At 30.8% G+C, this 27,478-nt stretch overlaps 3 protein-coding genes across 11 annotated transcripts in view; 2 read left to right on the top strand and 1 right to left on the bottom strand.

Annotated features, from left to right (window-relative positions):
• The window catches only part of LOC113520263 (klarsicht protein), a 384,839-nt gene that overhangs the window by 274,424 nt on the left and 82,937 nt on the right, over positions 1-27,478 (top strand). The gene's annotated exons all lie outside the window — the stretch shown is intronic.
• LOC113510569 (putative nuclease HARBI1) lies at positions 3,666-6,851 on the top strand. 2 transcript variants are annotated; one of them, XM_052898118.1, is made up of 7 exons: positions 3,678-3,875; positions 4,052-4,283; positions 4,370-4,566; positions 4,830-4,962; positions 5,576-5,711; positions 6,000-6,417; positions 6,790-6,851. In XM_052898118.1, exons 2-6 carry the CDS (start codon positions 4,059-4,061, stop codon positions 6,398-6,400), a joined length of 1,092 nt encoding a protein of 363 aa, XP_052754078.1. In that variant the 5' UTR covers positions 3,678-3,875; positions 4,052-4,058; the 3' UTR covers positions 6,401-6,417; positions 6,790-6,851. The 2 variants fall into 2 exon arrangements, with proteins under 2 accessions (XP_052754077.1, XP_052754078.1); XM_052898117.1 differs by having other exon boundaries at positions 3,666-4,283.
• LOC116413170 (myb-related transcription factor, partner of profilin) lies at positions 7,464-10,666 on the bottom strand. 5 transcript variants are annotated; one of them, XR_008253210.1, is made up of 5 exons: positions 10,301-10,371; positions 9,974-10,159; positions 9,093-9,278; positions 8,493-8,695; positions 7,464-7,736 (listed from the first exon to the last, which is right to left on the bottom strand). XR_008253210.1 is itself a non-coding variant. In XM_052898124.1 (4 exons), the coding sequence occupies exons 2-4, from the start codon at positions 10,157-10,159 to the stop codon at positions 8,588-8,590; spliced, it is 480 nt and encodes a 159-aa protein (XP_052754084.1). In that variant the 5' UTR covers positions 10,301-10,666; the 3' UTR covers positions 7,743-8,587. The 5 variants fall into 5 exon arrangements, 1 of the variants encoding a protein (XP_052754084.1); XR_008253211.1 differs by having other exon boundaries at positions 9,974-10,110; positions 10,301-10,315; XR_008253213.1 differs by lacking the exons at positions 9,974-10,159; positions 10,301-10,371 and adding an exon at positions 9,441-9,455.

Raw genomic sequence — 27,478 nt, 5'->3', positions numbered from 1 at the left:
TAGCTTGGATAGTGAAAGAATAGGAATAGAATTTAGAAGAATGAATAGGAGTTACTAAACGAAGGGATCTCGCGCTGCGCAATGTACGACCCTGAGAATCGACATGAAACTCAAAGCACGTTTTGAGGTAATCGGGAGTTGAAGGATGAAAAAGAATAGTGTAAAGAAGAGATAGGATGTGCCAGTTCCTGCGAAGGCGAATTGGAAGCCACTTGAGTTGATTGCGGAAATCAGAAATGTGGTCATATTTGCGAAGATTAAATATAAACCGTATACATATGTTCTGAAGTCGCTCAAGTTTATTTAATTGATCTTCTGTAAGATTAACATAACAGGAATCAGCGTAATCTAGAATAGGAAGTAGTAGACAGTGTGCCAATGCAGTCTTGGTACCGACTGGTAGAAAGTTTCGCAGCCGATTGAGACTACCTATTGAAGCAAATATTTTACGGCTTAACTGAGATATTTGATAAGACCAGGTCAGTGTTTGATCAAAATGTATTCCGAGATTTTTCACACTAGTACTAAATTTAATTACTTGACCGTTAAAAACTACTGGTGGAAGATTAATTGAATTTAATTTTGATATATAATGAGGGCTACCGATAATAATACATTGCGTTTTTGATGGATTTACGGTGAGGCCGTAAGCTTTGCTCCAGTCTGATATACGGGAAAGGTCTTCATTAATGATACAAATTGCATCAGTGATATTACTAAAACTGGCTTGAGAGTAAATTTGGAGATCGTCTGCATAGAGATGGTAGGAAGATCGAAGATTATGTGTAATGGAATTGATAAATAATGCGAAAAGAAGAGGAGATAATACGCCACCCTGAGGAACGCCAGCAGTCGTGTTGCACCAAGAAGAGTTAATATCCTCAATACGAATACGCTGCCGACGCCCAGACAAGTAAGAACGAAACCAATCAATAGCCGTTGGAGATATGTTAAGAGAACGTAAAATGGCGAGTAAAATGTCAAAATCCACGGTGTTGAAGGCATTACTAAAATCCAGTAATGTCAACACCGTCAATTGCGACTTGTCCATGCCAAGCCGAATGTCATCAGATATTTTGATGAGAGCGGTAGTCGTACTATGACCTGGGCGAAAACCTGATTGAAAAGGATTTAGGAGACAATTTCGCAAAAGAAAGGTATAAATCTGATGATGCACAAGGCGTTCTAAAACTTTGGACAGAAAAGGGAGTATAGAAATAGGGCGATAGTCAGAGAAAGTCAATGGTTTATTATTTTTGGAGAGAGGTATTACATTAGCATCTTTCCATACAGTCCATATAGACTCACGAACCTGCTTTAATCGTCATCTATCACCACTTACTGGTACTCCGCCAGACTGATAGATACCGATAGATAGTAATACCGATAGCGCAGGCAGGGTGACCATTCCATTATAAAAACACAGAAACTCAGTTGGAACAAAAGTACACATGCAAACGATTTTTATACAAAGTCTCCCTCTTTTTTTTATTTTTATGCAACTTAGACTGGCGAGCAAGCTGAGAACCCCCCTGATAGAAAGTGATAACCGTCGCCTATAGACATGAGCAGTACCATGTAATTAATGGGAAAAAATGACGAAACTCGATTGTAACTGTACCAACAACCATCACAATGTTGACAAGTGATTCGTATTATTTTTATCAAATTACCTAACGCTTTATGCAATGACAGCTCGACGCGAGCGATTTGATGATGACATACAAGTACAGTGTGTTAAGACGTCAGTGATCCATCAAGTAGGCCTATATGATAGAAGCCGATTTCTTTGTACAATGATCAGACAAGAGAAAAATTGTAGATAAGAAAACTGGCGAAGAGCGGCTGCTTTTAATAGTGTTTCTTGATGTTCCACTTTTAACATGTTTTCTTGTATATTTGTAAAAATGTATTTGCTAAAACAAGTTATTAATAAAAGGAAAATATTTTTTATATGTACTTACTAGTATTATATGTAGGTCGGCAACGCGCACGTGACATCTCTAGTGTTTTAAGAGTTCATGGGCTAAGTGACCGTTTTACATCAGACGGGCTATGTTTGCCACCATCGTTGTATAAAAAATCTTGATATTTCTTCTAGAACCTTACTGATGTTATAAATATGAAATTGTATTTCTTAGAATTTAAACATTAATTTGAGACCAGAAATTTTAGCTTGAAAACATAATTTACATTTTCAAGCATAAAAGTATTGATCCAATTTAGATTAAGTTTCGCAGAAATTGATTGAACTCTAGCAATTAATAAAGCTGGGGTTCACTAGCAATTGATAATTATAGATTATTGTTATTATTTGACGAATGTAGTAAAAAAATAAATTTAAAACGAGTAATGCTTTTTAGAATCCCCAAATCCAATTTGGTTGTTCTCATTGCAATACGTACTTGACCCCTCACCTTCACGTATTGAAATGTCAAAGAAGCCTTATTAACTAATATTTGAAATATTACAGTCTATCTCCTATCACACTGTGTATATTCACTTTCACTGTCTTCACTTATACTTGCTACATGATTAGTCGATGTTTGATTGATTGTTAATCAGTCATTTACGATGATAGATCATCATGTTCCACCGGTCAAAGCTTAATAACATGCACTTGCATATTTAATAACTTTTTCTATAATCATTTATGTAATTATTAACCTTTGTATTGGTTGGAAGTCGTATTGATCTTATGAAAGTTCGATGTAACTAATTCATTACTTTCTTGTGTCAGAATTATGCGAGTGAATTATTTTTTATCTTTTTTTTTTACGTCACATAATTATGAAATAGTCATTATATTATGGTTTGTTTCTGTGAACTCTTTTGAAAGCATGGTCATGATTTTTAATGCACTCTGTATATAAGTACATGTATTTTTTTTTATACAACTTAGAATTGCAAACAAGCTGACGGCCTACCTGATGGAAAGTAGTAACCGTCGCCTATAGACATAAGTAGTATCATAGACATAACAGAGTATACTGTTTCGCCCATGATACCCCCCATGCGTTGCCATTCCTGAGGACTCAGGTGTTATTCCTCCGTACCCAGTAAATTCACGCCATATCTTACCCTTCAAACCGAAACACAGCCATGCAAACATAACTGCTTTACGGTTGAAACACGAATGGGACAGAGGTACCCAAGCAATCGACTTTGTATGACGACTATGTACGACATGTATTATTTATTTATTTATTAAATGTATTAATATATGTTACTCTTCCTCATTAGGGATTACGGGCGGGGGGTTGTGAAAGGATTGTTAGTCCTCATTGTTGGCATTTTTTTTAATAAATGAAAATGGAATTATGGAAATTAACCCCGAATACGCTATTGGTATAGGCTTGCGAAGCACCAGGGAGAGATAATAGATGAGGATGAAAGAAGTTCAGTTAACCCATAATAGTGAGTAATTCCACAATAATTAATCACGATGGTTTCCAGGTGGAACCGCGTGGAGGTCGACTCGACAGAGCATATTACTAGTGATAGGGCTTTTAGACCGTATTACTAACAATTCCTGTAATTGTTGGCATTATACTCTTACAGGTTGATCTGCGTGTAATTATTCTTGGTTACCATTGTGTTTAATTCCTAATGAATTCGCTTGGATGAAGAGAGAACTGACCTGCGGGCCTACCACGAAGTGCAAATCCGAAATTTCGGATCGATATTTCGTGTGATTCGTACCATGAAAAACGTTCATTCCGAAATCGTGCCCGAATACGGAGAATAGCTTTTCTATCGTCCCAAATCGTACCATGAAGTATCCGTTCGTACGTAATTTTGACGTTTTGACAGCACGTTTATCGTGATTTAAAGCGCGAAGTAGACGAAACCTAAATAGTTAACTTTTTACTTTCGTAAGTATGAATTTTACATATATAAGTGCTGTAATATATAAAAAAGTGATTAATTAATAATTCTGTTAATGTGTTACAGTGAATAATGTGATAAAAGTTAAACTAATTAGTGTTTTTAAATATTATTGTGTTCAACATAACCTACAACTTTGCATTACTTTATTTTGATGTTTTAGTTTCATTATGGCAAGATTAGCAGGAATTTTAGAAGCCCTCAATGAAGAAAAAATTGAAAGACGCAGGATTAAACGAAAAATGCGTAAAAGGTACCTCCAAAGATCCATCCCAGACTTCGAGTTTGTATCTAAATACAGACTCAGTCGGGAACTCTTCGAGGATCTATGTCAGGATGTGGTACCATTATTATCCCTGCCTAAAAATAGTCGAGCAATCGATCCAATAACCAAAGTAAGAACTTATGTACATGTTGTAGATGAAAAGATTTAGTATTTACCTATTATTTAGTATTCACATATCTACATATTTTTTTTTAGATTCTCACTGCATTAAATTTTTATGCCAGTGGTTGCTACCAGGGTGCAGTCGGACAAAATTTAGACACCCCTATGGCGCAGCAGTCTGTCTCAAACTGCATCAGGGATGTAACAGATGCCCTAAATACACCCTTTATACTGAGGAAATATATAAGATTTCCTCAGTCCAGGGAAGACAGGAACGTTTTGAAGAGAAAGTATGTTTATGTATATTAAATATGAGTAATATTAACCTTTATAGAATTTTATGCTTTTTGTCAATTTATAATATATATACTATTAATTTAGTTCAGTCAACTATTTGTAGCTGTAAGTTTATAAATGATATTATGAGAGATCTAGCTATCCTATTATAGTCACATAAATCATGTTCTGATAGAAGGAGGAGTTGTTAATTTCATGAATCAACATAAATGTTAATTGTTGTTTAAATAATCATTAGTTTATATTTCTTTTTCAGTTTTGCCACACAGTATGGTATTCCTGGTGTTATAGGATGTATCGACTGCACCCATGTAGCTATTATTCGGCCAACAACCAATGAGGAGAGATTTTTCAATCGAAAACATTACCACTCTTTGAATGTTCAAGTTGTAAGTACAGTATTTTAATAGAATCTGTCGGATGCTTTTCTCAAAATAGTTTACACCTTTTATTTACCTAGATTATTTAACAAATAATTTTGGGTATCTTTTTCATTTCTGGTTATCTTTAGTATTTTAAAGTTTATTTCCTCTTCATGTTTTAACAGATCTTTAGTACTCGTATAGTACTTGAAATATAGAATGACACAACTTGTTTCTTCCTGATTAAGACAAAATGGAGACAATAATACATTTTATGTGCAAATACTTAATGTATTATTATGGTAATATAAACACATGGCAGGGTTGATTATTAAATATGCAAAGTGTTTATAAATATGTTAGTTCTGTTTATTTATTTAGTTGTGAATTAATTTTATAAAATTTAAATAAAAATACCGTTTTTTGAGGCTGTGATATTTTATCAAAGACTATATTTATCAATTTATATAAAAAAGTTTATTTTGAATACTAAGTATAGAAATAGAAAGACACAACAAATACAATCTTGCACAGTAGATATTTTTTATGTAAAACTTTGCATAGTGTATAAATGATTCTCAAGTTATTCATATTTGTCATTATCTGCAAATATCTTTATAATGTTTGTCCTATTTTTTAGATTGCTGACAGTAATTTAAAAATTTTAAATATTGACGCCTCTTACGGTGGCGCCACTCATGATGCTTTCATTTGGGAGCATAATGAGATCAAAGATCATTTGGAGAGTCTTCAAGGAGAAACAACCTATTTGCTGGGTAAATAAATCATTATTGTTAACTTTGTAGTTGTACTACATATAAAATTGGTGAACAAACAAGAATACAATGTTTTTTCATTCCTTTTCATTATTAGGATGTCATAAAAGATGATTATAGGAACAAACGACAAATATATATATGTACTGATGCAAGGGAAGGAAAAATTTGCAATAAAACCCTATACTAAGCTGCCACTGAATACTTGATATTATATTATCATATAATATCAAGTGTTATGTTATTGTAATAATTATAAGATTTATAGAAATATATTGTTTATTATAGGTGATTCAGGGTATCCTTTAAGGGTATACCTTATGACACCCTATGAAAACGCTGTTGAGGACTCTCCTGAGGATAGATACAATTCCCGGCATAAGCGCACCCGCAATACTGTAGAACGCGTCTTTGGAATATTAAAAAGTCGTTGGAGATGCCTTCTTGCAGCTAGAGAACTGCATTATGCTCCAAGAGCAGCAGGAAGAATTAGTATTGCTTGTGCTGTTTTACACAATATGTGTATAGACCAAAATTTGACGACTCCAGATTTGTCATCTGAAGAGATAAACAATGAGTCAGCCCGGCAACCTTCAGCTACAGTGTGGCATCAATCATCCACTGCTGCACTTGATCGAGGGAGAACAGCTAGAAATTCTTTAATACAGCTGCTTGAGCAATCTAGATAGAAACATTCAAATATTAGGTATAGTATACAATAAATTTCTCTAGTACTCTAATATCCATCAGGTAGAAGTGGAAATTATCGTAAAACATGTGATTATTTTATTAGTACCATCAATTTTAAATTGTGCTAATACCTATTTGATGACCTTGTGTTTTGACATACAGCTGCTTTTGATAGTTGAGGGTTCGATTCCCATAAAATACAAACATCAGAATTCATGATTCAATAAATAAATATTAATTTGTATTTGAGTATTTTTTTATGTTAATGTTATTAGCTGATATTATATTGAATAGTCTATAACCTTCCTTAAGCACACAGTAAATAAGCTATCAAGTGCATTTATCAAATTTCAAGTCTCACAGTTAAATATATTTTCTTTTGTTTCAGGTATATACAAATTAGAAGTTAAAGCATTACTTATTTACAAAATTAAAAACTTTTTAAAATAAAATCTTTTTATTTTATAATCACGTAAATGTAGGTATATATAGATAAAAGTAAAATCAAAATTGTATATTAAACATTTCTTAAAATAACACAAAAATATTATAAATTATTAAAACATTCATGTGACGTTTTTAAAATTTCTATTTGTGTGTTAGTGTTTCACAAAAAAAATCCGTTTTATAGTATAGTAAGCTAAATATGGACTAACATACAAATCATAAAATGTTTAAAAAATTATCATTGAAAGAGGTTTAATAAATATCTTCAAAGGCATCTCTTGTTTATTAGATTATCTCTACTAAAAATATACAAATATACATATTTTTTATGATACTTAGAATGACAAATAAACTGATGGTTCATCTGACAAAGTGGTCCTGCTATTCCTGGAATATGATGTTGTCTACATACCCTGTAATTTCTTTGCCATATCCTTCCATTCAAACCGAATCACATCAGAAATAAGAAATGTACCCAAACAGAAAAATATTGTATAAGTATATGCAAACTAAATAACTTAGTTCAAGGCGCATTAAATTAATGACTAGTGTCTATCTGATAAACTGGTAAGACATATATATATATATATATAACAAATCAACAAACTAACATTAATCAAATCAACAACAATTAACAATTTAAAAAAAAAAAAAAATTATCTATTCATTTGTCTTAATTCCATAAGTATCCCCTCCAATCCATCCCTTATTAATTCATTCAGTTCCTGAAGTGTTTCGCAAATCAGCCCTAACTCTGCCACTCGTCTATCCTCCGCTGCGATTCGCCGCTCCTCCATTTCGAACAGACGCCTGCGTACACTGCGTTCAGATCCAATGGCGTCTGCTCGACGGCGTCGTCGCTCTGGACGTGTAGCAGTCGTTGAAGTTCTAAAAAAGTTTTTTTTTTTTAATAATTATTATCATTATTGTTTTCTGTATGTATGATTGGTACTAATAGCAGACTTGATGACTAGAAATATACTAGTGATTAGGACTATAAGCCCCCACAACTAATAATCTTAATATTTACAGAAATATTTTCATATAACAATAATTTATTTATGATATAATTTTTTTAATCAATAATACAGTATAAGTAATAGTGTTATTTGTTAGTACTGTCTTATCTTTACTTCTTAGTTGACATTGAAAAACTGTGTATATATTGAATTGAGTATACATAAAATTGTAAAAGTTAAATTGAATTTATGAAATAATAAGAGGCATTTGGAAGACAGATATATTATAAAGATAATATCATCACTATCATCTTTTTCTTCAGCAGTGTTACTTATAATAAAATAAATAATTTATTTCCATGCTTTTAGTACGTTCTTTAAAGTTGATCATCAGCAATCTGAAAAATCCATGTCAGGACTCCCAGGCAATGCAAATCTGGCTCACAAAAAACTGCTATAATATTTTTCTACATATAAAAATTAGAAATACAAATATACTGAATATGGCAGTTGCCTGTACTAACTAATGGATAATGCAGCGCTGGTCATCAAATGTCTTACCAACTATTTTCTCTATTTATTACACCTAAGTGCACTCTTATGGACGTCATCTTTCACACAGTCCATTCATCTTTTTGGTCATCACCACAACATATCAATTAACATAAAATTTATAAATACATACTTGATCATTCTAAATAGTTTCAATCAACATTATGAAATGCCGGAAATGTTTTGAAAATGTACAAATATAACTAAGGCAACTTGTCTTAATTATATTTATGCATTAGAAAATATGAACCCGTGATGTTGCATCGGTTGCTGGGGATTTTGCTGCTGTTGCTGCTCTATATTTTGTGATGGAGCTTCATCTGCTGAGCTGGGCACCTAAAAACATTTATATACATTAGCTGTTTCCCGTGACTTTGCCTTCACTCATTAGTATATTAAGTATTCTATGTGTTTACTTTGACACATAAAATATTAGCAGGATATTGCAATAGACAGTCTTAATCACAACAACAACAGTCATCTGCTCTGAGGTAGAGCAAGAGGTACCCACTCTGTCCCACTCATATTTCTGCTATGAAGCAGCTGTTCTTGCATACCTGTATTTTAGTTTGAAATGTGGGAAAAGGCTATGAGCTTATATACAGAAATAACAGGAATGGTAGTGCACGAGGAATACCATGGGAATCACCATGTATTTTGATGATATCCATGATGTTATATATGTCTACAGATAACAGTTAGCACTATTTTAATATATGGTTTTACAACATACCTCTGGAAATGCAGGTACACATGCATCCGACTGAGGTTCCCCAAATCCTTCTCCCATAACAGCCAATATTCTTTTTTGTATGGGGTTTAAAGGCTCAGCAGATGATGGCCCACCCCCAGTGGCTCTGGCAGACCTTCGAGCAGCAGCAGCAGCTTTTTTTGTTAAATATTTTTTGTCAGCCCATACCTAAAATTTATAAAGTACGAGTATTGGAAAATTTTATTTAATAACAAAATTGTACTGTAATAAATGATAATGGTTTTACTTAACATATTAAATGCATATCATGTACTAAAATAGAATCTTCAAAAGATTATAGCAGTAAACTTATTGAAACAAAAAAATTACAAGGTCACATTGAAAAAACAATTAGCAGCCTTATCCTTAAAAGCAATCTCATACAGGTAACCTCTGCAGACTGGAAAGAAGTAAAGGAAAATGAATAAGAAGAGAAAAGATTTAATAATAATAAAGAAAGAATATTGTATAGGTAGATAGTCATTCAATTACTTCCTTCAAGAAAAGTGAGACTTCAACTTTTTAACTAATAATACATAATAATACTATGCTTTTGCTTTTGTATGTATTGTATTTGTTTATATAGTATATATATTATTATATATTAAATTTGCATATTTATACATATGTATTTACAATTTGTGTAATTTCATTTTAATGGTATTTTATTTACTTTGTATTAATGTTAAGTTCTTTGTTCTTGAACGTTTCCTACATTTGATTACTTGCTAATCGTTGGAAGAGTTCTCTTTGAGACATAAGCCCACCTTTGCTAACAAGTTGTTAAACTAATCGCTGTATCTTTTACGAGTATAATAAAGAATATATGTATATAATTGAAAAAATATCAGAAAAGTGCTTACCTTCTGCCACTGCTTCACAGTTTTAGTACATCCACCCAATGCATTGAGTTCGTCTGTGAGACGAACCCATAATTGGTTGGATCTTGTTCGCCCTTCAGCATTTCTACAGCGGCCACGAGCTAACTCCTGGTGCTCTTCTAGAAATGTCAGAAGGGTATCTACTTGTTCCACAGTGGGATTACTCATCTAAATGCATAAATATGTGTTAGCGTTGGGATATAAAAACTAATAAATAAAATCAAAATTATTAGATGTTCATTTTCATTGATGTTTAACGAACAAATTTAACAATAAATAGTCATTTAAAAGCACTTGTAAATATCTTACCTTTTATAAATTAAAAGATTATAAAAAAAAATAAAAACGAAAATATTTGTTACACGCAGTACCGTTATTCCAATTTCTATTTCTGCCATTTTTTTAGTCAAATAGACGTTTCCTTTTGACATATAATACTACTAATTTTAAAAGTTTATAATTTCCATACATTTAAATATAAACGACTGTACATTTTATTTTATCCGGAGTATACCTCTTCATTTTTTTTCTAATTTAAAAGTGTCTAATAAAAGACCTCTCATCTTTCATTCATTCACGAACATAGTCTATGGTACCCGTCCGAAATAACTTATTCCGAAGAAACTTCATGGTTCCTTTGGATTAGAATTTCGGTCGTATTTCGTTGCGGGCGCGATAATCGGACAGTTACATTCGTGGTAGGCCCGCTGATCAACATAATCATCTATCATCATTCACTGGTACCCCGCCATCGCAGACAGGGTTACTATTCTATTTTCATCATTATTAACTAGAAATTACAGTCGTAATTAAATTATTAAAAATAAAATTTAATTGTAATCAAACGCGATGGTGTTTAACGCAATGACGTCAACTTGATCACGACTTTCCAAGTACATTTCGTACCGCGCTCTTTTGTCCCAGCCTGTAATTTAATCTCTTACAATAATGTATGCAGTTACCCGATATGCATGCACGCCGGCGTAAAAGGTCTTCACCATGCTTTAAAGCTTTCACATTTTAATTTTGTGTTGTTTTACGATCAGTTAACACACGACAAGAAACGATCTAATAAATTGAGATATTGTTCTATATTTATTTTCTAGAAACAAGCAATCTATTTTAGAAATGAATTAAATAATAACAGATTAAATAAATTAATTAAAAAAAAAACGAATATAATTCCTAAAGGGATTAAACTTACTCGTTAATCTTAATCATTTTAGCATCAGCCACTAGCATAAAATCCTCAGTCGCTGAAACCAATTGATGAAGTGAAGCAAAAAGTACGATGCTGTGACGAGTAGATTTTGCTTCCCAAAAAATAAACAGTGAAATCGACAATTACAAAATTAATATAGAATATGCTCTGAGAAATCCTAAGTAAGTATTATAAACAGGAAAAAATTGTTTATTTTTTTGTTTGTAAAGGATAAACTCAAAAACTACTCTACACTCATCAGATTATAAAAAATCCTTCACCTATAAAAGCTACTTTATTACCGAATAACAGGCTTTATATAGATATTATTTACGAAAAATCTATCTACCCATGCGAAGTTAGGTCGTATCACTAATCTGTTATCAAAATCTGTCTATACTCAGTTGACAATAAGAAATATCGCATAAGATATACAAAACAATCAAATTGAGAATCCGTCCGTTTTCAAGTCATTAAAAAATATTATACCTATTTATTGTCAACTTAATTTCTGGTCGCTATTCAATCTGGTTCGTGTGAAAGGACATTTCATTACGAAACAAAGAGTTACTTCCAGTCGCTTTCATCCTTGCATAATCCATTGCATTTCATGTGAGCTGCAACCTATTTAAAACAGTCATAATACATTCACTTTAATGACTGTTTTTAGTACTTCTTGATTGGTTGTCTTGTTAAAATTTTAACTTAAAATATAAAGAACTATAAGAAAACTCTAATAGCCAAAGAAAGAAGAAAAAAGAAACAATATAAATGAGTAGTGGAAATATGTCGCTTAATTAATTATTGAATAATTATTACAGGCTAATGTTATTAGATTATTAAATAATCGTACCATCTTACTCAACAAATAATCATTAGTTAGATATTTGTTAGATTTTTTGATTGTTGATATGTCTTAATCACAATGCAACTAATGCATCGTAGGTAATAAACAATTCATATCCCTCTACTAGGAAAGTATCTCTCCGTAAGAGCCTATTACCTCGTAGCCAAATATCTTGGCTTTATGGCTTTATTTTCTTAGTTTAGATATCGATACCAGAGGGAGACTTTGTACAAAAGTCGATTGCTTGGGTACCTCTGTCCCATTCGTGTTTTTACCGTGAAGCAGTTGTGTTTGCATGGCTGTGTTTCGGTTTGAAGGATGGGATATGGCGTGAATTTACTGGATACAGAAGAATAACACCTGAGTCCTCAGGAATGGCACCGCATGGGGGTATCATGGGCGAAACAGTATACTCTGTTATGTCCATGCTACTGCTCATGTCTATAAGCGACGGTTACCACTTTCCATCAGGTGGACCGTCAGTTTGTTTGCCATTATAAGTTGTATAAATAAAAAAAATCTTTTTTTTTTCTTAGTAAAGAACAACATTTAATCAATACCAAAGGCTCGCTCAAGGGATCGAATAACCTTGGCGAAATGTAGGAAAATTGAATATTACATTTAGTAATAACAGTTAACTAAATACTCTATTTGAAATTAGAATCACGTGTATCTATTAAAACTCGTACTCTTATTGACTGACAGAAAGACAACTTACAGTCTAAACCAAACGGTGTAGAAGGCACGCGATTTTGCATAGAAGACTCTTTTATATGTATATCGTAGGATCCTCCATTAAAAGATATACCTAATTTCCTACGACTGGTAGAAATAAAGAATTCGCACAGTCCACATAGCAACTTGTTTTTGCTATAAATGCGAAACAATAATTGTAAATATATTTGGATTCATTTCAAAGAAAGCAACTTATACATTTAATGGGCAATATTACACGTTTCTCGGAAATCTAGTGTCGGCAAGATAGTAAAACAATCGCATTACGTTATCTATGTGATATACATAAGACTTGACTTAGTTTTAAGAATTCTATTTATGAATGTGTATGAAATGCTGTGTAATTCATATTTTGCTCTAAGCAAGCATATTATATATCATCTATATTGTATAATGCAAATAAAGTATACTCATTCATTCATTCACAAAAGAGTCAATTTGGATCCTAGTGAAATTTAGATAAATGTATATTTTTTATAAAGTTGGAAATAGCAAGCTGACGTCCAGCCTAAAGGAATGCGGTAACTGTTGTCTATAGGGGAAGACAGGGATTGATAGTAGTAGTAGTGTCTAACAGCACTATTGCCATAAATATACCATATTAAGTCAACCTCCACAAATCTTGGTTCCGAAACTAGTCGAGCATTCGCGACTAAAATTATATAAATCCAATTAGTTTTACAAATTAAAATATATGAAGAACTTTTGTATTGATTGTATTTTTATGGATTTTTAGTTCTTTTTATAGATGACATTGCATCGCAGGAAGTTGGTGAATACAGGTGGCTCAGGACCGTTCTTTATGGCAGTCTATAGGGGAGGCCTATGTTCAACAGTAGACAGTTAATGACTGAGATGATAATGATGATGAATAGATGACATAGAGACATATATGAGAGGAACATGTGTATTCTTAGCGAACCATAAGTAACACGACCAACACCGTCGCATTAAACTAGTCACAAATCAAAGCTGAGCGTGGGATTTAAACAAGTTAAATAATTTAGCCGGTGACAATTCATTGTGAAAGTGTTAGTGAAAATACGCTGTTAATATTGCATTGTTCTCAGGTTTAGATTCATATCTGGTATTACGCTATCTAATTTATATGTTTTAGATATAAGAATTTTCTGTAGGTATTTCATATTTTCTAAGAAATTAAAGTACTAATGATCCTATGATACGTACACACCATACACATATGTATGTGTATTTATGTGTGTGTGACAAAGGATTGTTCTTAATTAACTTGTATGTAATCGTCATTGCAAGCGCATTACAGTATTATTTTCGCCAAAAAAACGACTTTTTTTTTTTTTTTTTTACAACAAAGCATGCGGCTCACCTGATGGTAAGTGACTACCGCCGCCCATGATCACCCATAACACCAGCGGCATTGCAGGTGTGCTGCCGGCCTTTTAAAAAGGAATATACTCTTTTCTTGAAGGTTATGTTGTCGTATCGGTTCGGAAATACTGCTGCTGGAAGTTGATTCCAAAGAATGGTTGTGCGTGGAAGAAAGTGCCTTGAAAAACGCACGGTGGAAGACCGCCACTAGATGATTGGGATGAAACTTTAGTTTGTGGCGGGTTGTACGGTGGTGAAAATCAGCAGCAGGTATCAATCCGAACAATTCCTCAGAACACTCCCCATGATAAATTCGGTAGAAGATGCACAGAGATAAAGATAGTTTATTTATATTAGTTTTAGATAAAAATTAAAAAAAAGGAAAACAGTTTTAAAGGACTTCAAAAAGACAGAAAGGTTCCTTTTCGACGTTTTTTTCTATAATTATGCAGAATACAGGAGGTCTTTTTTTTTGTCAAAAATATCCCTACAAATGTTATACATGTAAGAGTTTGTAAAGATAACTTTATACATATTAGGGACAGTGTCATAATTTCAGTTGTTAATTGTTCATTGCTGAACATAATCCTTCTCCATAAGAGGAGTTTTGCTAGTACTTGCAGTGTATGATTGGCAGATGGATTAGAAATCGCAATTAGAGAGGTTTAAGAAGGACGCTGCTATCCATTCCTCTACTATAAAGTTCCTTTAGTCGCCTCCTACGACACCCACAGGAAAGGAAGTAGTGGTCTATTCTTTGCCGGAACCACATGGTCATAAACAATGTAAAGAAGTTTAAATGTTTCTGGCAGAAAAAAAAATAGCGGTATACAGCTGTCAATTATATAAAATAGTTTAGTTAATATTTATAACACGATATTAGCTTTAGTAATGAATGAATCCAATAAAAAATAAGTCTATATCAAAATTATATCTTTAAATTTGTTTTAAGTTTTGATACTTTTTGAATATATAAATATAAATAGGTTTTACAGAAAAAATAGACTAAGATCTTAAAATATAACCTTAGTTTTTATTACGTTCGATGCTTATGCGTTAACATCGAATGAAATAATACGAGTAGGTGTTTTTCTAACCCATTGTCGTTTTAAGGTCGCGCCAAAAAACTGGCCATGATTTTCTGATCTAAATGTTGTTGCTTGTTACTGCAACCATATTTTAATAACAAAATAATTGTAGATAAGTATAACGTCGACCTTCTACAAGTAGTTGGTGTTAATTATTCCTTATAACTATCATTAATCTTCTTTGTCTTATAACGTTTGTTTGGTTATAATTGTTATTTGGTTACTTTATAAGTATACTAATTGTTTCTGCACAAGGTGAGAGGAAGCCTTGTTTAATTTTTAAACCGAATTGTTATTATTATAATAATATATTGTGATGCAAATTGTATTAGACTAACTGTATCCTGCGCCTTCATTTTTGTATCGTAATGTTAAATAGTGTATAACCTTCCTCAAGTAATGAGCTATAAAGAGCAGTAAATAAAAGAATAATAATAAGTATAGATAGAGCAAATAAATAATTAATTTAACACTGACATACTAAATAATACATAATAATAACATAATAAAATAATGTAAATAAAATTAGTATTAAGGATCATACATTTACATGCCAACACCATGTTTCTCATATTCCAAGTGAATAATAAATAAATAACTTAATTAAACGCAAAAAGAATTTTTCAAATGCGACTGATAGTTCCAAACATTAGCGCGTTCATGCTCTTCCGCTTTATTACTTTATTATAGATGATATACAAGGGGCGTTTTATTCAACAAACTTTCCTTTATTTATTTAAAGGAATACCAACAGCATATTGCATTATAACACATAACAAATATTCATTACCATACAATATTAATGCATATGCCTATTAAAGGCATTTACAGTATTTGCTTTAACATAATTATACAGTATGAAATGAAGTAAATTTTAAGGGATTAAATAATACTAGACTACAAATATTTTAAAAGTTGCTTTATATTTATATTTGGACTGTCTCTAAAATACTAAATACATTTTGTGAACATTTTAAGCTATTTATATTAAAACACCAAAAATTTTATATTATAACACACACATGTGCAGGTGTGTAACTACACAGTTGATACAATAGTTAATTTTATTCGTGAACATCCATCATAAATGCAAGCTTTGCAAGGTAACTACCGAGGTGATGAAATTATTAATATTAAAGTCTATAGTAATAATAGATATTAATTGCTTTATTTAAATAAGGACAAATTAGCAAATCATTTCTTCTAAATTGGCTCGGATCTAATATTCTTGTGATGGCTCAAGAATCAATCCAAAAATAGGAATATCATCTTTGTTTTCTCTTAAAATAACATAATATAGAGTAAGACCAATAAATTCTATATTATAAGTTGCATTCTAAGTTGTATAAAAATTCATAATACATGAATTTTTATTTTCTTATTAATTTTCGTAAATGACATTAATATTTTTGACAAATAAAATCTGATTATTGTTACAATAATATTATCCTATTTTTTTTTTCTTATTTATAAAAATACATTCGTCAAGCTGTTAAAATGAAATATTTAAGAACTTTTAAGATGAAATCAGTTTTTTAGTATCGCAAGGTGTCGCGTACACCTGCGACGCCTACGGATGTACCTTCCTTACCATACTTAAATACGAAACCAGTTTATACTTTATTTCCAACGAATTAAAGTCATTTTTCTTTATTTGCAAAAAGCTAATCGATTAAATTAGGTAATATGTGTCTTACATCATTAGACTTAAAATTGCTTTTTGTCAAACACTTAGTATAATAAGCTTTTAAACATTCAACTCAGGCTCTATAGTGGTGCGATGTGAGAAAAATTACTTTATCGTGACTTTAGGATGAATGAATGGAGTCTTTCGTAATTGTTGTGTCCGTTGCAAACAAACGATCGTATACCTAACGAATATATGAATATTAAAGAGTCCTTGTTTTTATATATTATTGGTTTATTGAAGTATATTTGTATATAATTGATTTATTGATTGATGGTCTGTGACGACAACCTGCCATGGCAATAAATTATTTATTATACATATTGCACGTGAGTATAAGATCATAATAATTTATTGGTTTTATTAATAATGTAAAAAAATTTCTACAAAAATGAGGACACTGTCAATTGCAAAAAAAAAAATGTATAACTATAACATTTTATAATATTTACAAATGCAGATCCATTATGATATCATTATCATTATGAAATTTTACATTTTATTTAGTTTACTTGAAATTATAATGAAGTTAGTCTAAGACACACAATATAAAGTAATTATTGAATTTACTATTTGCAAATAAAAACGTTAAAAATTAGCGAAATATTGCGTAACATATGCACAAAAATAAATACATTCAAATTGAAAGATTTTTACTTTTTGAAATAGCTTAAAAATAAAGTTTTAATAAAAAGACGAAATACCAATTGTTGGTATAACAATCTTAAAGGAATTTTGAGATTTCCCGTACTTTTAATCCATTAAAAATTATCATTTAAAGTTGTAATCACATGTGGATGTTTACATAAATTTTCAACAAATTTGTAGATGTTGTCAGAAATTGTATAAATAATTAGTGAGTAACGTAGTAAACGTTATCGAAAAAGGTGATCCAGCAATAATATACATGAAAAACATTGATCTGTCGTATTAAAGACGTCACCTCTCGTGTTGCATATGTGCATGGGCAACGTTAACCACTTTCTATCAGGTGTACCGTTAACTCTTTTGACTAACAAATTAATATTAAAACATCAAAATATATTTTTTTATATACTTCGGAAAAAAAAATTGTGCCGTATTACCTCTTCTATATTGTTAATTCCATATTTATTCATTACTTTTGCTCAATGCTTTTTACGCGTCGATAGCAGATAAAGGACAACCAACCAAAAAAAAACCGATTCTAGACGGCGTATCAAGATAAAACGTACCAGATTTTAAGTTACACCTTTAGGAATACAACTGTGATAACCGTATCCAATTTGGTGTAGTAGATTTTTCGTGATACCAGAACAAATATACAGGCAGACGAATTTTATAAAAATTATAATTAAAAACCCCTCATATCATTTTTTTATATAACTCCCATATCTATTGGGGAGGCTTATGTTCAGCAGTGGACAGATAATAGCTAAGATGATGATGATGACGATGATGATCTCCCAAGTACAAATATCGTATAGTTATAATTCAACTATATACGTAATATATACGAATAAACACCTAAAAGCGTTATCTCAAAGACAAATCGTGCAGCACTAATGCTTGTGAATGTGGACATAATATAATTTGTAACAAAGTTATCAGTCGATCAATCTTCATAATCCAAATACAAGACGGCAGTATAGCTACCATAATCGGTGCTAGTTCACAGTTGCATAACATATGTCCATTTATGCACAAATTACAGTCATACACCTCTAAAATTACTTCATGCACGAAACGACCGTAACACTAATTTGACAGTCAGAGAAAGTACGAGTGAAAAAGAAGCAAGTGTGATTAAGAACAGAAACGTCATGTCCCATGTGTGGTAAGGTCGCGAGGATGAATTATTGGTATAGTCGAGTCTTACATACTAAATACGTTGTATTATGTATTTGTTTGTCTTTATTTTACTTTTTTTTTTATAATTTTAGAATCGTTTATACATGTTTATATGTATATAATTAAAGATTATGTCCTACAAAAAAATTATTCCAATTGTGACAAAACCAGTTATTTTTTTATTTCTAAAACTTAAACTATTGAACCGAGTCTTATAAAATTTCTAAGAAATCAGTCTGTAAGTTTATACTTTCAGATAAAAAAAGAATTTTTCAATTCGGTTTAGAACTGACCGATTTATGAGGTAACAATTATTAAAATAAAATTTATTCTAATAGTAACCCTATAGATATTTTTTAATGGATGATAATCGAATGCTTTTTCCTTACTCTACAGATTAGTACATTAACGAAGTCGTAACAAATGATTTGCAAAACAGTCACTGATCCAGAACGTGTAATGTTGACGTCTGAATAACTATTTGTAATTGCACTTTTTGTTATTATTTTTAATGGTATTACATAAGGCTTTTCACACTCGAATTTGGCGATAGGTTGTCTGTATACTTTTTGTATTGCACAATATATAATTTGCGGGTGTGGATCGTAAGTAACTCAACTAAACTGACGGCTGTCTAATATTTCTAATTAGAAAAATGTATTTCTGTTTTGTATTAATGTGTCTATTGATTGAAAGTGAATTAAATGTAATAAACTCAGTTTTATATAAACTATTTTTATACTTACAGTTGTAAGTTCTAATAATCTATTATATTAAAAAGAAAATGATCCCTAAAACTCAATTCTGTTGGAAATATTACCTTTCAAAAAGAGTCTATTTTCAATAATATCTATAGGAGGATCTCAATTCTCTTCACATAAAAACATATACATGTTACGCAATATTTTATTTGCCAATTCAATTTTTTTTTTCATTATCTTTTGAGTTTTCTCCTATTTCTCGTTTCATTTTTGTCCCAAAAAAAAGCAACTTGAATTAAGTTGTTATTTTTTTTTTTATAGAACCAACTCTTATATTGATTAGAACTTTTTGAGTGTATGTTACATGATGTCTTCATCAATTCAAAACGATTTTAAAAATTTTGTAGTAATGTGAAGTTTTTGTACTTACTGTAATATAGTTAGTCTCATACTATTTTATTAAAGATTGAAGTCGGATTTTTGGAAAAAAGTATTAAATAATTTAAATATATAATCCAGTTTATATCGTGTATTAGATCACGTTGCATCGTAGTCGCGTAGGTGGCCAATGAATGTGCATTTTTCATTATTGATCAATGTTCGCCCGATTGGAAATGCATTTACAGAGAAAGTTATCGGTGGCTGAGCATTCGCCAATGTTGTCTTTATAAACACAAACTGGATACCTATCAAGTTTTTACTCTAATATATTCCACGAATGCGCTGTTTCGATTAAATCTAGAGATCCTATAGATTTGTAGTATGAAAATAATTAAACTAATTGTAAAACTTTACAAAAATATACTTCTATGAGTTTATCGTAACCAGTATGCGTCGCAGTAACTTTCGAATATAAATTTAAATTTGAAAATTTAAAATGAACTTTTATATGAATTTATTTGATAAAATCCATATCTATAGGCTTAATCTTAATAATTGTAAATTGTGTATGAAGTTCCTACCGACGGAATTAATACCTAATTATTATATTATCACGACAAGACAATCAAAAAAATATATAATACCGTACGATAAGGTATAATAAATAAACAGTATTTTAATACTTCACAATAAACAATGTATTTATTATATTTCAAACAGTTGTATGTGTAAGTAGGTATCTATAGTTTTTCTTTCATTGAATTCATTTTATTCACAAGCAAGTCCCGTTTGTGCTGCATTGATGGCAGATAAACGGTTTTTTATTATCTTAATTTGGTCACATTAACATTTGATCCACAAAAGTGACTCCAACGGTGACCACACACATACAAATATCAAGGAATGATTAATATGTTTTGTACACATATTACCTCGAAAATATTTAAATAAAAAAGTTAAATCTTTTTAAAATTTAAAAAATATGGGTATGTATTTATTTCAATTTTAAAATTGTAAAACTAAAATATATTTTAAACAACAACAAAGTAATTTAACGGTTTTTTTTTCTTACGCAATACGCTAAAAAAGTTAAATCTTTTTAAAATTTAAAAAATATGGGTATGTATTTATTTCAATTTTAAAATTGTAAAACTAAAATATATTTTAAACAACAACAAAGTAATTTAACGGTTTTTTTTCTTACGCAATATGCCTATTCTGAACCAATTTTGATTTTTTTTCGAAAGAGGATTTTTACTCGGGAGTACCTAAAAATATATGACCAATACGGGTATTGGAATTGGTATTATTATACACCAAAAGCTTTAATTAATTTGTATATTATATAAGATAGAAGTAAAAAATCGTTACTCATTTCTTAGAATAACTGTAATGATCCATTTGCTCCGGAGACACATTGCCTTAAATAAAATTAATTGAAATGTAGATCTGTTACATTGATAAGAAACAAAGAAAGCTTCGATTGGTTTTACATAAATTTAAATATGTTTATTTGTATAGGGATATTTATAAAAAAATCGGTTAATTAAATTGACAGTTTTGAGTATGTCTGTCCGTAAACAAGAGAATGTGAAACTGGTTTTAAAATGTATGTTTGTTCTTTTTTCGTGTAATAATAATAAGTGCAATATATGAAACTGGAAGCCACATACCGAACTAAAGTTCATTTGGTGGATACTGTGAAATACGAGCTTTCTCGAGCTTATATGATTTTGCGGTTTTATAATACGTTTTATGGTAACTAATATATACGAGTACTTTGTTTTATTGTAAGTTTAAAAGTAAAATATAAGAAAAATAATTTAAGATTGTATTTCACAAAGGAAAAAAAAAACTTCAGTTGTGGTCAAACCCGTTATTTTTTTTTTCAAAACTAAACTACAGAACTGATTTTCATAAAATTTCGATGGAAACAATCTGTTAGTATATCCTTTCAGGTAAAAAAAAATCCAAATCAGTTTATGGACGGAGTTATTAGGTAACGAACATAAAAAAGTACAACGAGATTGAAAACCTCTTTTTGAAGTCACTTGAATAATTAAAACATTGTGTAATTGAAAAAAAATTTTAAGCGAGTAGGATTTGATTCTGTTCCTAATAATACTCGGACTATAAATATCTATATACTCTTATATGTAGGGAATAGGCGGATAATATTCTAATTCCCCAATCCCCATGTTCATAAAACGAAATTTATCCTATGTAAATAAATATAAATGTAATTTCTTTGTTTTAATCTTTTATCGCTTTAACAACCCAATCATAGTCATGTTATTATAAAACCAAAAAACAGTAAAAATAAGAAATCTCTCTATTTTCATACCGACAAATGAAGTATTAAATTCATCCACCATAGATACCATGACGCAATACCTTTTTACCTAAATTTTTTGCACTGACAAGAACTGGCTAATGTCAACGACCGCCAGTATGGTCAGTTATAAAAAATGCCTTTTACGGAACGATTCATTGATCGGACTCAGGTGTTCTGATTTTTTGCACCGAGTTACTTCCAATTTATTTGCTTGTATGTAATTAACCATTTTTGGTTTGGTAATCCTACCTACTAATATGGTTATTATATACACAAGTTAAAGCTTCTAAAGATGTTTATGTTTGAACGCCGGGTACCGCAGTTAGTTAGGATAAAAAGTTTGTAGTTTAGAATACGTTAATCTAGGATATTATGGTTTGCCTGTATGTTAAATTTTATTCAAATCTATTTAGAAGTTTAAACGTGATTGAATAACAAACATTCGAACATCTTCACAAACTTTATAATGGTATGGGTAATATGAATACCGCTCCGATATCTATATATTGGATTTCTCTGGATATTAGTAGTTAACTCCTATGTTGAGTCCTTCACTAACTCTACTTACATTTGTGTGGGTACCTATTTACAAGTTTACATAGCGCCTTGAATAAATTATTATATAATACCATAATACGTACAATTATTGGCCATGTAGTCCCGGCATAGAATAGGCTACGCCTTCCTCTCCCATGGGTGTCATAAGAGACGACTAAGAGAGCTTAGTGGTCGAGCGATAGGCAGTAGCAGACCTCTTAAAACATTTCTAAAGCCTAACTGCGATTGCCAATCCACCTGCCAAGCGTGGCAACTACTGGTAAAACCTCCTAAGGGGGAAGCTTATGTACAGCAGTGGACAGTTAAATCATATGATGATGATGATGATAACGTGCAATTATAATATCAGTTTTAATATCACTAACCAGCATGTAAAAAAAGTTTCTTAATAAGTAACTGCTGTACTGTCAGTTTAAACTATTTTTATTTTTTGTGTGCAAATTCAGAGAAAAATAACCATCACGATCTCAGTTCAAGTTGGCGGATTGTTTGATATCGCTAAATCTATTATTAAATCGTTTTTATATCAGTTTGTTACGCTCGTTTGTGTGTAATTTAATAGATACACGTGTTCAAAGAAAATTCACATTTCAATTCATTGTTTATAAAGTACAATATTGTATGATAAATAAAATTGAGAAAATACTAATATAGGTACCAATTAAATTTCTTTAAATGTTTACAGTTAAAAATTTGATAATATATTGTGTATTACTCTTTTCCTTCTATTGAACGCAAGTTTGGTTGAGAATTTTAATTAAATTACATACTAATCATATGCAATTTTAAAAAGAATTGTATTAATAAGATTATGTTATATACAATCAAGTTTTTGTTGTGAAATAATTGATAATTATCATTATTTTAAATAAATTTACCATATATATATATATATAATGACTACTACGCTAACAGGTAAAGGACCACTACGCGTAACGACTATTAAACGAAAGGACTACGTTAAATGATTAATGTGCGTAAACTTCTACGTTAATGATTACTGGGTACGCTAATTTAAATAAGTACTTTTATATTTTATTGTTGTAGTGTAGTAATCATACAGAACATAGCATTTAAAACATAGATGAAAAAATACGCAAATCTCGTATTGCGTACATTTAATTGCATTTGATTACGTTTACGCTACGACTCTATGAATGTACTCACACTATCTAATGACTATTACGCTAAATTACGCAAAACGACTGTTACTATCGCAAATTGATCTTCTTTTGAGACGATATCGTTTGAGTGGTCTCGCCCCCACTCATCTTTGTTAATATCAACTTAATTACCTAAAGATCGCAGTACATCTTTGCGTCATTGCGAAATGAAAGGGTCCCACTCATTTTTGTAGTCTTCTAACTGTTATGCTAATACGAGTATCAAATAATTATTGTTAATTGAAATGACATAAATTCTAATACGTATTGTTTTTTTTTTTTTGTTACAGGTAAGCGAATTTGTAATAACGAGCTAACAATGCACAATGAAGTAATTAATCATGTGAGTGAATATATTATATTATGTTTCGATTTTTAAAAAATGTTTATATATAGCATACAAAAAACTCAAATTCACGCACTCATAAACAATGCAATTAGCACTATCATTACGCACTTCATACAAACACATTAATCAAATAATTAGATAATCGATTACATATCTGATACAAAACTGTATTTACTAAATATCGGGACTAATTTTGTTTGAAAGCTTGCAAATCATTATCTGGCTATATTAAAAAAAAATATTCAAAGAATACAAAATACACTTTAAATAAAAACTCAAATTCACGCACACAGAAACAATACAATTTGCACTATCATTACACACTTCTTACATACACATTCATTAATCAATATTTTGGTAATTTATTGCATCTCTGATACAAAACTTTATTTACTAAATGTCGGAACTAATTTTATTTAAAAGCTTGCAAATCATTATCTGGCTATAATGAAATAGGGTGCAGTGATTAATCGATGCGCCATTCATCGCATCGATTCGCCTTGGGATTTAAAAATATCGATTTTATTGGATAAGTAATATTGTCTAGTCGATTTAATCGATTACAATTCACGTGAATTCGCGTGGACTTTAGGTTATGAAATTTAGAATAATGTTGTTTTTATTTGAAGATTTAGCGTATTAATGAAGGGTATTACGAGACATCAGCTTGTTTACCATTTCAAGTTGCATAAAAAACACTGACGTCTGTAATCCCAAACGTGTTAGTCAGATGTATTAATTAACACAACTTAATTGCCATTACAGGGAATCGTGTTCGATTTGCCTACTTTTTGCATTAGAATTAAAATATGTAATTATTAAAATAATTCATACAATAAATCAGTATTAAAAAAAAAATTAGTAATATAATTATGGAGTAAAAATATCACAAATCTAATTCGCAATCCGTTATTTTAATAACAAAATTTGGCCTGTAATAATTGCCTATAAACTTTTAACAATTTTATTATCATATTAAAAAATAATATAAAACCTCTAGCTAATACAGATTTATCTCAATACTGGTTTGGTCAAATTGCGATATCATTACTTGAATTGGAAAGTTAATTGACTTAATTACAGTGTTGATGTCACGGATAACTGTTTAAAATTTTATTCATAATTTATCCGACCTACTTAATACGATGAATTTTAAATTGGTAATATGATGTCATAAGTCATGTATACAAAGAATGCGACGTCAATTAAAGTCTAGACATGTAAATACAAATAACTTTAGATTAGTTTTAAAGACAGTGAAAAGGATGGTACATTATATTTATTATTTACGAGTACATTCAATCTGGTATGCAAATCAATAATTCAATTTTATTGTAAGTGTTAAAATAATAATACAAAATTTACATTAACTCGTGAAAAGCTAAGCTACTATGCAAACAGCGGTCTATAATTAGATAATCCATTTATAGATAACAATTTATATCTCTATGCCGATAATCGTCAACTACGATTGCGGGACGCAATTAGAGAATATATAGGATAGATCAGATATCTAATGGCCTATTACTTATCACAGAAATATTAATGGAATCGATTTAGCACTTAAATCATTAGGAAACGAAACAATTGTTGATAGTTAATCTATGAATTATTACAATAAAGCTATACGACATCTCTTGAACTAATCTATACCATAAGTTCTAAAACAATCGATAAAGATATGGCAACTTTATGAAAGTGTCAACGTTAATGTTGAAGTTGCATTAAATATTGTCACGAGCGACGTGTAACCTTGATGTGCATTTGCACAGCTGCAGCTAATGCTAAATGTTTTGTACAGAACGTTGCTCGTGGCCTCCACCTCTCCCCGAGGGTAACCGACTCGCTTCCATTCAGTTGCTTTCCGAAACCGCCGACGTCGATTGATAAGAATATTCATTCGCCAAATTTTATATTGTTAACAACTGATTCGTTTCAGTCCTTAACATACAGAGTACGCGTTTGGCTGTTGTGATTGTGAATGTGAGTTCAGTACCCGCATTTTTGTTAACGCCATTGTGAAATGACGGTGTACTGTGAATGTCAAAGCAAACAAGTTTATGACTACGATTATCTTTAAATACAACGCTGCGAAATTCTCTCCAGAAACAACGTAAGTTACAATATTCGGTTTACAAAATAACTTATGAAACAATAGATGTGCATTTAGGTGGATCTCATCAGCGTCTTTAACGCATATAACAAGTGAACGGCTCTTAAAATCAGGTACCAAGGTCGATTCACTAAAATCATCAAGAAAATTTTTAAGGTCACGATATGCTTCGTTTCTCTTGTGTTAATCGTTTCGCATGGATTATTTTGCCTCATAGGCACTTTGATCAATATACTTTTATTTGTTATTGTTTAATTGGCTTAATTGAATCAAGTTTCGGCTTTCTCTGTCGTCCATAATTTATTTCAGTAGGTTATGTTGTGATGAATTATGTGGCAAGTCAATTAAATTGGTATTTTAAAGTGTTTTAAGTTACCGATGCCTAATTGTTTATTTCTATTTTTTAAGTCATAAAAACAACTTCACTGTTACAGTCTAGTAGTATTTCAAAGAACTCTTCTAGTAAGTTTAAAATTCAAAACATATCCGTTCAATTTCACTCGGGTCATTTGTCCATATTGGAGCCGTTTTATGTTATTGTTTGCCCATCTGTTCACGGACATTACTCAAAACGGCCTAATGTCGTTTGACAGATGCTGTTTCAACATCATTATTTGTACAGTTAGTTTGATCGCCAAGCTGTTTAATCAATTGCATGTAACGAGTAAGTGTTGCCCATTTCTTGCATTTACTGTTCTACCTATCATTACTTTCCTCTAATGGTTAATTTTCAATAATGTCAGTGTATCATATAATCAAAGTCCATGGCGGTGCTGCTTACAGTTGTTATGTTTTTATTTATGTCCGTATTTCAACAACAATATTTGAACGTATTCTTATAAAACTAGTATCACTACATAGTATAAAACATAGTCGCTTTCCGTCTGTCTGTCCCTATAAATGCTTAAATCTTCAAAACTACACAACGGATTTTGATGCGGTTTTTTTTAATAGATAGAGTGATTCAGAAAAAGGGTTTATATGTATAATACATGGATAATATAGTAGAGAAACGCTGATAATTTAAGAGGTTTTTAATTTTATGTAATGTGCACCCGTGTGAATCCGGGGCGAGTCGCTAGTAATAAATTCTATATTAATAGTATTATTGTTATCAAACTAAATTTAGCAGTTTAAAATAGAAAACCTTGA

Source organism: Galleria mellonella, unplaced genomic scaffold, assembly GCF_026898425.1.
Source record: "Galleria mellonella isolate WM207_F2 unplaced genomic scaffold, CSIRO_AGI_GalMel_v1 utg40, whole genome shotgun sequence".
NCBI classification, from domain to species: domain Eukaryota; kingdom Metazoa; phylum Arthropoda; class Insecta; order Lepidoptera; family Pyralidae; genus Galleria; species Galleria mellonella.
Note: the sequence above shows the minus strand (reverse complement) of the source record. Positions and strands in the feature narration are given on the sequence as shown.

Excerpts from the sequence above, each read along its gene's own strand:
- LOC113510569 (XM_052898117.1), top strand. The coding sequence starts at position 4,059 with ATGGCAAGATTAGCAGGAATTTTAGAAGCCCTCAATGAAGAAAAAATT. Across the intron at positions 4,284-4,369 it reads CAATCGATCCAATAACCAAA|ATTCTCACTGCATTAAATTT; the intron begins GTAAGAACTTAT and ends ATTTTTTTTTAG. Across the intron at positions 5,712-5,999 it reads AGAAACAACCTATTTGCTGG|GTGATTCAGGGTATCCTTTA; the intron begins GTAAATAAATCA and ends TGTTTATTATAG.
- LOC116413170 (XM_052898124.1), bottom strand. The coding sequence starts at position 10,159 with ATGAGTAATCCCACTGTGGAACAAGTAGATACCCTTCTGACATTTCTA. Across the intron at positions 9,279-9,973 it reads CTGTGAAGCAGTGGCAGAAG|GTATGGGCTGACAAAAAATA; the intron begins GTAAGCACTTTT and ends TATAAATTTTAG. Across the intron at positions 8,696-9,092 it reads GTGTACCTGCATTTCCAGAG|GTGCCCAGCTCAGCAGATGA; the intron begins GTATGTTGTAAA and ends AAATGTTTTTAG.